Here is a 13225-nt window from a genome sequence, read left to right as displayed (position 1 = left end):
GGCATCATTACACGCGTTTGTGAGCACTTTCCATATGAACTGGACATCTCTGAAGGTTGTATGTGTGAAATAACAGTTTTGAGCTGGAAGATGGCAACGAAGCAGATTCCCGCGGTCCCGCCCCCCAACCCCAGCTCGTCCAGGAGGTGTCCAGCAAGCTCCCAGCATTCCCCCTAGATTTGCTCCAGACGCATCCCACTTGTGACCTGTGCCCAGACGTGCACAAAATAATTCAGGTGAAATATCGCGGCGAAGGAGTTGAGCGCATGACGAGCTGTTGTTTTGGCGACTCTGAATTGCTTCGACCTTTGCAGGAAAAGTTCATGGCGATCGTGTTCCAGTATTTTAAACCTGTGCCTTCCAATCCACATTACTTCTATTACTGCCCGCCGTCTTCCAAGAAGGAGGTGAGGAAGTCCGCGTTCATCACCTCACTTTCTTGAAAACCGTCTCTTTTTATCAGTAGACTCTGACATGTGATTGCTCCACACCGTTGGATGCATTTGGGTTTATGAACTAGGGAACTACGGCATTAGTGTTCGTGTTTTTCCCCCCAGTAGGCTCTGACAACGGGTAGTTCCACAATGTTGGGTGCGTTTATGTTACGTGTGTTGCAATGTTTGGCTTCTCTAGGAGGACTCAGAAGATGGCGAATTGGAGGTGAGGCCCAACGAAGAGACGGTGTCTGAGGCCGAGCAAGCCACTGAAGACGGTGAGGTTCTTCCCAACACTTTTCCGTCTTTCGTTTTGTTTGTCCCCTTTTTCGCATCCGACGGAAGATGGAGTCTGGCACCTTATATTGTAGAAATGGCGTCCGGCGGCTGCATCACCACAGAGAGCGACAACGACTTGGTGGTGGAATACGAGGAGCAGCCCAGCGGCGGCAGCATCAGAAGCCTCAGCGGCGGCGAGGACCGCTCGCACTCGGACTCCAACACGGTCAACCAGGACCAGGACCAGGACTCCTTCAGCATCCTGGAAGAAGGAGACTCACTGCTGGAGGCAGAGGGGCCGCAGATGGACATGCCGCCACTCTTCCTGCACGTTACCTGCTCCGTCAACGCCAAGAGCTGCCACGGATCCACACCCATACACAGCCTGCCCACCTGCCTAGGTGAGTAAATGCCCATTTTGTCGAAATATATACAGTGGCCAGGCTTGGGGAAAAAAAAAACCTTAGTAATGCACGACCACCAGTAGATGGCAGCGAAGCACCGTTTTAGATTTTAACTCTTATCTCAAGGTACTACTTCAACTGTGGCTGGTGGGTAGCTGTGCGTAAGGCAACAGTGAAAACCCAGAACTAAGTTGTGAAGTGTAACACCTGTGACTTGCTTGTGAATGTTGTGCCTGCAGGTGAGATCATTTCCTGCCTGGAGGATGCCAAGGCTTTACTGTCCGTGGACTTGAACGACCTCTCGGTCACCCTGGACATCTTTGTCCTCACCCTTCCTCTGGAGATCGAAGTCATGGCCGATTTTCATCACAACAGGTGAGGCGGTGGCGTCTAATGCGGCGTTTAAAATAATCATCGCGTCGCTTCCGTGCACTTGCAGGTACACGTCTGAGAGCAGCGTGTCCCTGAACCGTTCACCGGGACAGCCGTCGTCGTATCGGTCGGACGAGGAGCTGTCGGCCATGCTGGAGGGGCTGAAGGGAGCTGAGGTGGACATGTGAGTGTCCCAAGTTACTCTGTGGGTTTGGATTTTGTTTCACGTGAGGCAGGTTTGCATCCCTCAAGGGACCACATATTTGCACTTCAAGGAGATAACCATCCATCCAAATGGATGTCTTGTCGAAATTAGCCTCTTTGAAGGGGGCAGTGTCGCTCTTCTCGTTCTTGACTTAATTAGTTGCAAATGAAACTCTACATAAGCAGTATACAAGATACAGTTTTCTACATTTTCCCCACATTTTATTTGAAAAAAAAAGCATATTGATTGTTTATCAACATGTTTCTGTCAGGGTCTGTGGCGAACCTTTGTCCAAGCTGCCGCTTCCTCACAAGCTGGCTATCCTGGCTACCATGGACGAGGTCAGTGTGCAGTGACACCCTCCTGCCCCGTACAGGCCGCCATATGTCCTTTGACATTTCTTTTCCATCAGGTCCGCTGGCTGCTGGAAGACGAGATCGTGTCGGCGCTGCGCCACTCGCGCACCATCGGCCCGACCACGCTGCTCAAGGTGGCGCAGCATGTGGTTCGCTCGGCCGGGCGGCCGCACTGTCGCGGCGAGGACGTCCCGCTGCAGTTTGTCTTCAGGCCTGAGCAGTCGCTGGACAAGTTCAAGGAGGCAAGTTGATCTGCTCGCTATGACTGCTTTGATACTAGAGTTAAAATCCATATTATCCGCTGATGTCAGTGTCGGGTGGGAAAAATTTGTCAGACAGCGATAGTTTCTTTCAACAAAACAGGGTAGGAGAAGTCCTGTCTGTTGTCCTGACTTTCTGCCTTACGTGTTTGTTTCTTTGTTTGCAGGAGTTCCGTCGCATGGCACTCTCTGGCTACGTGCTCAACAGTGAGCAGGACAGCTTCTACTACGTGTCTCTGAGTCGGCTACACCCTCAAAGGATTCACATCGTCAAGAAGCTATCAGAGAGCATTGCCGCCAACAGAAGCCCGCCTCAGGAAGAGTCTCTTTTGGAGAGTGAGATTCATGTGGTAAGAGAGTCTAAAATTTCTCAGCCTTTAAAGACCCTTTCAAATAAATTCAGAGATTAGTTTCAAAATTCTTTACATGTTTGAAAACTATCACTGAAAACATGTAAGACTGCCAACCCTGTAATAAAATTGTGAAGCTATAACGGGCATGGCTGCTTTATCGCGCCACATTATCCGCTGTGAGTGTGTGCATGTCATGCAGAGAAAGGCTGTGTGTGGCTAGTGTGAGGTGGGTGAGAAAAACTGGAAAATAAAGTCACAATTATTTTCACTTTACAGGGGCGTTAAACAACCGGTCACTTCTAATTGTTTTGCCTGCAGGCCACCAACTTCACGACTGACACCACAGCAGAATTCGACGAACAGGTCGCATTCTTGAAAAACGATGGCGGAAACACACAGAGCTCGGTTAGCCATCTGCTGCTGAACGAGCCCACCTCGCCCCCCAAGACTCCCTCCAGCGTCAGCCTCGCAGAGTCGGTGCAGTCCGCTTCTCACGGTGAGTCGACTCCACGGTGCATTTCTGTTCGAGTAACCGTACAATGAACAGATCGCTGAAATACAGCCACGTGTGTTTTGGGACCACCGCAAAAGATGCTGCAGTGGGATTGGCCATTTTTGGGGCTTGCTCAAGCATCTGAAACATATTTGCTGTTTATCTGCACTTTAAATGGTATATGCTGACTCCCATTTAACACCGGTTAAAACCTGGCATTTGAACAGGGGTAGACAGTAAGTCATAAACAAAGGCAAGTCGCACGACAGATATCCAACGCCTAGCTGCTCCATCCAACTCACTAATCTTGTTTAGGGATCCTCAGCAAACTATTCTCTTTCACAGGCTGCGGCAAGCTGAGGCCAAGTCGTGTGCAGAGCGTCATCTCAAGCCAAGGAAGTTTGGATTCCGACATGCAGGGTGAGTTTGAAGACCTCTGTTCTTAAAGCAAAACAACAAAAAAGTGTCGGACAGAATCCTCTTCTTGAATCGTGTGTTGTAACATTATCCATACGAAATGCATGGGGGCCTTGCATTGAACCTTGTGGAACTGCTTTTTTTTTTCTTCAAAGGATATGATGGCGGCAGCAGCGACTCAGAGTGTGAAAGTCCCACCCTGGATGATCAAGAAAGCCAGACACCTCGGATGCCCGCCTTCTGGCTCATAGCGAAGATTCACCAGGACAGAGTCAAGGTCTACTCCCATTCCAGGTAAGACCGGTCCTCAAGAACCTTCCAAACATCAACTCATGGTTCATGTCTGAGCCAGAAAGTCGTAGATTTATTTAATATGTGCAGGAGTGTGAGTGAGGAACGGGAGATGAATGGCAAAGAGCAGGAAAGCCGGGAGGACAAGCAGGAGCTGCCGGAATATTTACAACTGCATCAGATGGTGGTAAAGAAAATTGGAGAGCTGTGTCGCAGAGTTAACCAGGTAACAGCACCAACACTACAATTGATATCATTACTGCAACCGCTGTGGTGATGGTCATTGCCATACATCTTGTTTTTTTTTTGTCCACATTAGCACATGCTGCTGCAGGACCTTCACGACAGCCACGTGTGCAATTCCCTGCTGGTGGCAGAGAGCGAGGAGGACATTTGGAAGAGCGAGTCCGCATACCGGCAGAGGCGCAACACCTCGGACGGTCAGTTGGTCTGTGCTTTGACGTCGCATAGTTGTGTAGTAAGCGGCGTTTTGTGTTTCGTGCATTGCAGATTACCACGCCGAGGAGAGCTACCAGGCCAGAGATTACCTGGCCGCCACAATGCACTTCATCCCAGGACACTTTTCCTGCGACGTGGTGTGGAGTACCGTCATCCACATACACCCAAGACTCAAGATGGGACCTAACATGGGTGTGTCCAGAGGTAGGCATGTCTGTCGTGAGGAGAACCTAAATGTGTTCAGTTCATCCAGCCGTCGGATACCCTGAACCGGTTGCCAGCCAGTCGCAGGGCACACAGAGGCGAACAACCATCCGCACTCACATTCTGCACTGCGAGGTCGACGCACTAACCACTCGCCCAAAACCTTTGTGGACTTGTCTAGCATGGGTAGACGCCCCCGACCCCCTCAAAAAAAGGTTCAAGAAGCCACACCTGAAAAGTCGCAGGAAGACTGCTGTTTTGCTTTGAAGCGACCAACCTAATCAAGTATTAATTCATGCACTGAGATGCTGCTCTGCAGGAGTTTCTTGATTTGGTTTCTCCATGTCTATTTATTTCAGCCATCCAGGCCTTACGCTCCGTGCTCAACTCCTTCTGTGTGGTCAACAGGAAGAATATGTTTGTCTACCAGGAGCGTACCACCAAATCTGTTTTCTACCTCAGGTTGGTGACATCTTCTGTGTCTGTCGGTGAACAAGCTTTCATTTTTTTTTGCCTTTCCTAAACCTTGCATTACATTTTGTTTGCCGGTTCACTTGTCACCTGATCCCTCGCAGACTTTATGAGACGTCTCAAACAGGCAAATATGCTGATGTGGATGGCGGCCTCCACACCTCTCGGTCCCTCAGCCTGGCCAGAAGTCAGGAGCCTCTGTTCTCCGAAGACCTCATGGTGCATAGATTTAAAAAAATATATTTTAATGCTTCTTGTTCAACTTACCTTATAGATTTTGTCTGATTGGTACAAAATTGAACTGAAGGGGAGGGGGGCGATTACAAAAAAAAATAAAAATCTTGAGGATCTGTGCCTGCAAACACATTTGAAGTAAACCACTTTTTGGCTCATATTAATCATTCCCAAGGGACCTTTGAACTTGTCTTGGGGATTTTCTGCAAAGTCATCCCCGAAGCTATTTCTATTAAGAGTAGACCCCCCCACCCCCCAAAATTCAAAATCCATGCCCAAAAACACAGGAAATCAGACATTTTGTTTTGAAGCAGCCATTTCAGGCTCATGTTGTAAATCCGCTTCAATTCCAAGCGCCGACACTCAGTTCCAAATTCACATCCGCGCTCCACGCTGACGCTCGTCTGTCCTCATCTTCAAACAACAATTAACTTTTCCTGTGCACCAAATGACATGTCCATCAAGTGCTGAATGATGCTGACTGATGCCAAATGTTTGGGCTCTCAGGGTTCCAGGTCGTCTCTGGAGGGTTCTCGTCCAGTGGGCCAGGTGGACAAGCACATCCTGCTGTTGGTGCATGGGGTGGGCAATGCAGGTAACAGGCGGGATATCTTCGACGCCGCCGTAATGTCAAAGAAATTCTGCTGAAGGCTGTCTGCGCTCGATAGGTCCCGAGATCACGGACGAGCTGTTGAAGGTTCTGCGCAAACGTCTGGATGAAACCACGCTGGATATCATCACCGTCATGCTCGTCAGGAACTGCAAGCTGACACCCGCCGACGTGGAGGTCACTTCTTCTTTCCACAGCGCATTTTACACTGTTCACAATGGCATTTTCATGCCTCTCTGTGGTGGTTTTCCGAGTTGTTCTGGCAATTTGTCTCGTATCGAAAGGCAGAAAAGCACCTGTGTGAAAGGAAACTGTGGGCTCATTCTGCTTCATCCACTGTGTTCAGTTCATCCAACCGTCGGGCTCTCCCTCCAGCGAGGTGATGACGTTCGTCCTCCCCGCCTTCTGTCTCCCGTGGCTTTCGGCCGTGTCTCACTACCTTCGCCAGAACCTGCTCATCTTCCTGCATGTGCCCAAATACACAGACAGCAACACGGCGCACCACTTCAAGGTAGCGCCTCGACTTTTTCAGCTCCACAAAAGAATGTAGCCAATTAGATTCTTGTCTATCTTAACCTTTCACATAGATGGCTGCAGCAGTGTTTCTCTGTCCAGGAATTGTTGTCCTCAAAGTAATGTCCCTTCATTTTGAACAATACAATAGACCTTAATTTTTGAATTAAAACCGCCTTTTGGATGAAAGGATAATCTCCACACAAGAATGTTTTTCCTTTCAAATTTTGCAGATTACCATGACCTTGGTGAATGCAACTGTACACCTCAATTTGTTCCGTTCAATGATGAAATATTACCAAATAGATTAAATCCATCTTCCTTCTGCAGCACTGCTTTCATTCGAACACCGACGTGGCGGATGGCAACATCTACCTCTACAACAAGCCCGGAGGTCAGGGGACGGGAGGCAAAGGTATACGTCCTGTCACTTTGTTTGTACTGTCTTGGATAAATAGATGGCTCAAAAGAGTACGCGGGCAGACAATTGCAAGTGGCGAGATTTATGTTGTACATTGTCAGGAGCATTTCTGGGCACTTTTCCTCTTTTCTACAGTCCCAATGCTTTACTTTGAATTTGCACAGCAACCTATTTCGGCCCCAAACCAATCGGGCCTGAGGGAATTGCGATTGCTGCTGGGCCAAAACAAAATCCCTCTTCAATCGCACAGACACAAATTCTACTTTGATCCAGTTCAGCGTTTATGGATAACGCCATCTCCCACCTGGCAGGAATTGCCTGCATTACTCTGACGTTCGTGGATGCCACGGGGCACCCCCTTCAGACAATCGCCTCGGACTGCGGCAAAGAGACCAACAGCTGTTCCACCCCGCTGCAGCCGGAACACTTTGAGCGCCTGACCACCGTGCTGAGAGTGAAAACCGATTCTGTGCAGGACGGCTGGAGCCAAGGTGAAGTCATGAGATATTGAATTTGTTTGTGGCCAGCAAATGACTGAGAAAAAATATGCCAACGACAGGTGAATGATACTCATTTATTCATTTCAAAATGCATTTTAAAATCAGATACCGCTTCATTTGTCTTGAAAAAAGGTTCAGTTGAGATAATCATGAATTTTCACAGATTTGTTTGAATCTGACCCTTCATTTTATTCATTTGAATAACTATTTAGAGGCGGCAGGAGCGCCACTGCTGGTGCGCTTCGACGTCTGGGAGCAAGGCAACGTGAGCCCGGCACAGCTGGCCGATAGGCTGCAGGGGGCGCTGCGACACGCCCTGTGCGATGTGCTCATGGAGCTACGTGTGCTGCCCAACCCGCTCTGCCTGCCCTGTGCCAACGCGTACACCCCAGGCAAGGACCACGCCAAAGGTGACACCACGCCGGCTACCCACTGGTGCAGAATACACCAAACGTTGGATGAGACATCATGACAAAAATGCCATTTTATCACCCATCCATCCACCAATCGCAGGGCACACATAGAATAGAACAACCATTCGTACTCACAATCAGAGTACCCATTTTTAACCTGTAAATTTGATATTTATTTTTGATATATATACTACTCTAGATCCCATACTCAAGATTTTAAATTGTCTTAGTTTTAATGATTGAATGTTTGGACCAATTAGATGCAAATAGTTTCATATTTGCACACAATGTCCCACAGAGGTAAAATCACTCATCAGTTGTCTCATTATTTTGGGAACTCACCTTTTGTTTTGATTTCCAATGTTTAGGTGCCTTGAGTCTGCCTGAGGCGAAGGACGCAAAGGACACTCCTAGGCAGCGTAGCAGCTCTCGGGTATTCAGAAGTAGCCCCTCACCTATCACCTTAGGGCACCCTGGCAGCGGCAGCGGCGCCACCGCTGGCATGACGGGATCCAGCACGCCCGAGTCCACGACGCCCACTGGAAGAAGCACGCGCCGCAGCTTCTGGGACATTCTGGTACGTTGGAAGATAAGCCTCGCAAATTAGCCAGTTAGCACAACTGTTAAAAGTACTCGGTACTTAACACAGAACCCTGGAGAATCTTATCGGATAATGGAGCACGTCTTCCTTCCCCCGACTGGCATACGTGGCATGGGCCCTAACTTCTTGCTGTTGTTTGTGGCCGCAGAGCAAACCCGATTCGTCTGAGCTGGGCAGTCCAAAAACCACGGACGATATCGTGCCGGAGCGAGGCGAGGAGGGTCGCGTGGTGCGGCGCCGCCACAAGACGGAAAGCGTCAAGCAGCAGTGGTCGCAAGAGAGGCTCGGCGAACTTGAACAGGCACAAAGGTACAGGTAGTCAGAAGCATGTTCGGTGGAGGAAAAAACCAAAACAAAACTATGAGACAGTTGAACCAACTCATTCTTAAATAAATTAAATACGTGAAACACTTAATTGTAGTAAGAATAATTCATACTCATTTTGGAAATGTGTTATTTCTACTTAATGTAATTATTTCATAGAAGTTAAAAGTCTATTTTTTCATTTTAATTGAGAAACGAACTTCCAATTTCAGGAGGGGGGGGCAAGGTTCACGTGTTACGTGATGTGCAAGAACGTTTTGTAAGCATTCAATTCTCTTTAACTTGGAGAAAAGAAATGTCCAATTTTGTGTTTGCAGGAGGCAAGCGTGCCAGCTGGAGCAGGGCGACGTGGGCGCCCTGCATCCCATCTACCAGCTCACCTGCCAGCCCTGGATCACCTTCATGGCTGAGCTCGGTACGCCGCGCTCTCCATCAATCACTTTTTTTGATCATTTTATAATTAATCTTTTATTTTTCCTTCTGCTTTGTACAGGCTGCCCGTCTATTCAGCAGTGCTCGGCCGATGTGGCGTCCCACTTCCTGCTGCCTTCCATCCTGGCCGAGCTGGTCAATCTGGTGGGATCGCTGGCTGCCGACACCAACGTCAAGGTCTTCGTCAAGACCAGGTCAGTGATTGTCACGACCAAACTGCACACAGCAAATCGGAAGATGGCGACGTTCCCCTGAACCCTGAAGGCACTTTAAAATATGGCATAGTAGTTCATTTATTTTTAAAATAAATCTCAGTGAGCATTTATTGAGTTACAAAATGAATGCCACTGAGATACTCATTCATCATTATTGTCATTATTTATTCTATTTTTAATCAAAAAAATTCTAAGTTAAGGGCCAAACCAACTGTAACTGCTCTAACTCATTTGTTTGTGCGTTTTCTGCTCTGTCCAATGGAAATACTGTCCCATTGTTGAGTGAAGGGATGATTTTTTTTTTAATCTGATGTATATCATTGATCGACATTTAAATTCATTTCACTGAGAAAAAAATGATATGAGGTGTTTTGAGTTATGTGACCAATTATAAATACACATGTATAAATATACATGTGACAAATTATAAATTTGTATCTCAGGCCAGCGCTGCATGCTAATGCGGTTTTTATTTTTTTAAACAAACAAAATGAATGCAGTATGTCAAAAATGTCGTCATGTCTGCTTCCAGCTGTCCCGTATCGGGAGACATCTTCGTTCCTTTATCTGCTGTGCAAAACCTGTGGCGTCCTCCCAAGGCCTCCTGCAGCTTCATCATCATTGGGAGGAACTTCCAGCAGTGGTACTGCAGCACCGAGCAAGGTAAACGCAGCCCATCTGAACCACATCCTTAACTACCACACATCACGTCCTCATTCACCTCGCCTGTATGTCTTTGCGTGATGTGTGTCTAACGCACGCGTGTATGTTGTCTCAACATGACTTGGTGTTGAGCCGTGTGGTCTGTCTCTTGTCGCACGTCTTACGTCCGTCCCGTCTTTTGCATCTTGCGTTGGCCACAGATGAGAGTTTAGAGGAGGAAAACGTGGCACCGCTTAATAGGTTCACACGTAAGTAGGACTTCTTCTATCTTAACAAACCAAACTCGAAAGGGCCCAAAACGTGCAATTTTATTCAAACAAGTACCTTGGTGAATTTTGTTTACATCCATTATGGAATGGTCCATCGAGCATACAATGCGGTTATGGTTGAATGAACATCTTCAGAAATGTCCTTGCCTTTCTGACCTGTGTCCAGCTCACAAAGGCCTCCAGCGCTTCGAGGCCTCTGAGCAGCAACAACAGCAGCAGGGTGACTGCTCCAGCCTCTCGGGCCAGCAGCAGCAGCAGGCGGGCTGGGCGTCAGCACCGGCACCCCGCCAGAGGTTCCTCCTCATTCGCATCTTGGACAAAAAGGTGACTGAGGACAATTGGAGGTTGTTCTAACGTGTGATGTGGCTGGAAACTGGGCCCCATCACACCGGCCCTCAAATTCAGTTCACTTCAGTTTGATTTAGATCATGCCAAATCCCTTTCCATATGGAGACACGGAGACAGTCACAGCTCCTCAATAACCTGCAGTGATATCAATCGTTCTCCGGCCTAATACACGCATCATCTCACAATGTACAGAAATAATCATGCCCAAAGATGTACATTACTTGACCAACATACAGTTGTTGCTTTCTGTAGGCGTAAAAAGCAGGATTAAAGAGGATTTGACAGTAAATCATCTAAAACTGGGGTAGGGAACTCTGGTTCCTCGAGAGCCATATCCTGCCTGTTTTCGATCCCTCCCTACTCCAACACACCTGGTTTCATTGATCATGATAGTTTCAGGCCTCCTCAGAGCTTGCTGATGAGCTGATCATTTGGAGTTGGTGTTGGAGTAGGGAGGGATCGAAAACAGGCAGGATATGGCTCTTGAGGAACCGGAGTTCCCTACCACTGATCTAAAACAAAAAACTAGGCGAAACGAAATGCTTCCTGCTGCCATTCATCTTTCCAATTTACTGTGTCAAAGAAAGTAGTGCGCTGCTATTTTGTGGTCCACAGTAGATGTACAGCAGAAGGAAATCTCTCTCTCTCTCTCTCTCTCTCTCTCTGAGTCACCTCAATTTGATGCGTTGTATGTCGCTCGCCTGCAGGTGACGCTGTACAGCTACAACTGGTCGGTGGACCTGGGCGCCTCACTCAACCGCGAGCTGGTCCGCCTGGTCAAGTGGCAGAACGCCCGGGCCCACGTGCTACACTGCCTGCTCAGCCAGAAGATGGGCCTGTTCCATCACCACTGCTTCTCGGACGCGCCGCTCCACGACATCCATTCCAAGCGGGTATGTGGCAGTCGCTCACGTCACCGGGCTCACATCTGCCGCTGCTTCTGCCAGCTGAAGTGGAAGCGACCTGTAAGGCCATCATCTGCTGCGCGGGCCGCAGCAGGCGGCCGGTCCCGCGGCCTGATGCGTGCAGCTGTTGTGGCCCCAGGAAGTCAATCCGTGTCCTCCCTTGACAGTCACTTCAAAAAGCAAGTCGAAAAGATGCAGAATGCAAGCATTGAAGTTTCACCTCGCCACATGACATTTTGTAGGCCTGCGCTTAATGGGGAGACACACAAAAAAGTATCAAGAAGCCATGCATGAAAAGACAAGTCTACCATTTTGGTTAAAAACAGCCATTTTAGGCTCATTTCACAAGTTTGTTGAAAGATAAACTTCTGATCGAGATTTTGTCGAATTTTTATAAAATTTCTACCGTAGGCGCTAGACGGATTCATGAGAAGAAAAAAAGTGTTTTGGTCGAGCCTGGCAACCAAATTTGATGACCCATCATAAAACACAAAAATCCTCATCTACATGAATGTTTTGAAAATTCAGCCCCAAAAGTCATTTAGATGTAGAAGCAAAAAATTGGGTTGTCATGTTTATCAGTATTAGACCCACAGAAAGTCTCAAGGAGTGTCCTGAAAAATATGGGGAGTCTGCCATTTTGATTTTAGGCTCGTTTTGGCGGTAAGAAGTAACAAGGAAATGAGTCCATATCATGAAATGCATCACCGCTCTATTGATGAAGTGCTGTGTTGAGATTTGCTTTGGATGAAATCGATTTCCGCTCAGACTTTGCGCTCGCCTTTGAGCTCCTCAGCAAAAAGCACAGCCGCTGCTTTTCTATTAAATATGAGGCAGCTGGCTGTTTTCTGATATTCCTGCTGTCAAACGCAAAATGTAACTTGTCCGTGCTGTGCTGATGCGTGTGTATAATCAAAGGCGACTTTCCAGCAAAGCTTCGTCAATTTAACCAATTCTAGGATAAGGCTACAGCGTCAGAAAATGCAGAAAAAGTGAAACACTGTGAATACTTTCCAGATGTCACAGGTGCATTATTCTCAGAGTTTTGCCTTTCAAGAGTTTTTGAATTTTGTAGAGCAAAATGAATGGAATCCACTTTGCAGTATGACGTAGTGTTGAAGTACTTGAGACTTACTGGAGCAGCATCTTCCAGCAAAGTGCCCTTTAAGTGCCCAGCGCCCCCGCCTCCGCCCCCGCGTGCCCCCCTGCGGCCAATTACAAAGCGCAAAGAACTTTAGCTTTCCCTCTGATGGCTTCCACGGCCGCGTCACTAACGAGCTCGGACAGGAAGCAGAGTCAAAGCGGCAGAAAATTTGCCTGAATCGGCCTTCATCTGTCACGGCCGTGACGGGAGGCGGAGGGAGGGGGCACCGGCCGGGCCTCGGCCGCCGCCTCCCCGGCTCCCCCCGCCTTGGGGCCGCTGCGCTCTGCCGTGTCGGCCCCGAGCTGCTCGGCTGAGCTAACGCGGCCCAAAGTTGCTCGACAAACAGCCAGCGTGGGAATTAAAAGTCACCATCTTTTTCCCTGATGAACTCTATTTGTTGGCCAGAACAAATGAAACGGAATAGAACATTAAATATGATGTAAATAGACTACGTTGGAGGGCTGGAGACATTGAATATGCAAAGATGCTGCATGTTGGTATAGAAATTAAATGTTACATCCAGTCAATATGCTTCATCATGTGTATCAATATTACATGTGATAAAGAGGATATATTCAATGTATATGGAATATTAAATAGGATGCAATGATGTCACTTTTTTATTCGTCCCTTAT

The 13225-nt window shown here is 48.0% G+C and overlaps 1 protein-coding gene across 9 annotated transcripts in view; it reads left to right on the top strand.

Annotated features, from left to right (window-relative positions):
- The window catches only part of szt2 (SZT2 subunit of KICSTOR complex), a 35026-nt gene that overhangs the window by 11914 nt on the left and 9887 nt on the right, over nt 1–13225 (top strand). For 8 of the 9 annotated variants that reach the window (XM_086115628.1, XM_086115631.1, XM_086115633.1 and 5 more), the window contains 31 exons: nt 77–236; nt 315–407; nt 634–712; nt 806–1114; nt 1357–1492; nt 1557–1673; nt 1966–2035; nt 2107–2292; nt 2478–2660; nt 2982–3159; nt 3502–3576; nt 3729–3867; nt 3955–4090; nt 4184–4304; nt 4375–4527; nt 4887–4989; nt 5103–5217; nt 5740–5827; nt 5901–6019; nt 6189–6353; nt 6686–6770; nt 7088–7267; nt 7489–7686; nt 8058–8266; nt 8439–8599; nt 8932–9029; nt 9108–9240; nt 9794–9924; nt 10125–10172; nt 10360–10517; nt 11249–11434. In XM_086115628.1, the coding sequence (XP_085971754.1) occupies nt 77–236; nt 315–407; nt 634–712; nt 806–1114; nt 1357–1492; nt 1557–1673; nt 1966–2035; nt 2107–2292; nt 2478–2660; nt 2982–3159; nt 3502–3576; nt 3729–3867; nt 3955–4090; nt 4184–4304; nt 4375–4527; nt 4887–4989; nt 5103–5217; nt 5740–5827; nt 5901–6019; nt 6189–6353; nt 6686–6770; nt 7088–7267; nt 7489–7686; nt 8058–8266; nt 8439–8599; nt 8932–9029; nt 9108–9240; nt 9794–9924; nt 10125–10172; nt 10360–10517; nt 11249–11434 (4312 nt within the window). The remainder of the gene's footprint in view (nt 1–76; nt 237–314; nt 408–633; nt 713–805; nt 1115–1356; nt 1493–1556; nt 1674–1965; nt 2036–2106; nt 2293–2477; nt 2661–2981; nt 3160–3501; nt 3577–3728; nt 3868–3954; nt 4091–4183; nt 4305–4374; nt 4528–4886; nt 4990–5102; nt 5218–5739; nt 5828–5900; nt 6020–6188; nt 6354–6685; nt 6771–7087; nt 7268–7488; nt 7687–8057; nt 8267–8438; nt 8600–8931; nt 9030–9107; nt 9241–9793; nt 9925–10124; nt 10173–10359; nt 10518–11248; nt 11435–13225) is intronic. The other variant, XM_086115632.1, reaches the window with a different exon arrangement.

Source organism: Hippocampus guttulatus, chromosome 7 (assembly GCF_054856545.1).
Source record: "Hippocampus guttulatus isolate MCC_2025c chromosome 7, RoL_Hgut_1.0, whole genome shotgun sequence".
Lineage (NCBI taxonomy): Eukaryota > Metazoa > Chordata > Actinopteri > Syngnathiformes > Syngnathidae > Hippocampus > Hippocampus guttulatus.
The sequence above is the reverse complement of the archived record's forward strand: the minus strand, read 5'-3'. Positions and strand labels throughout refer to the sequence as shown.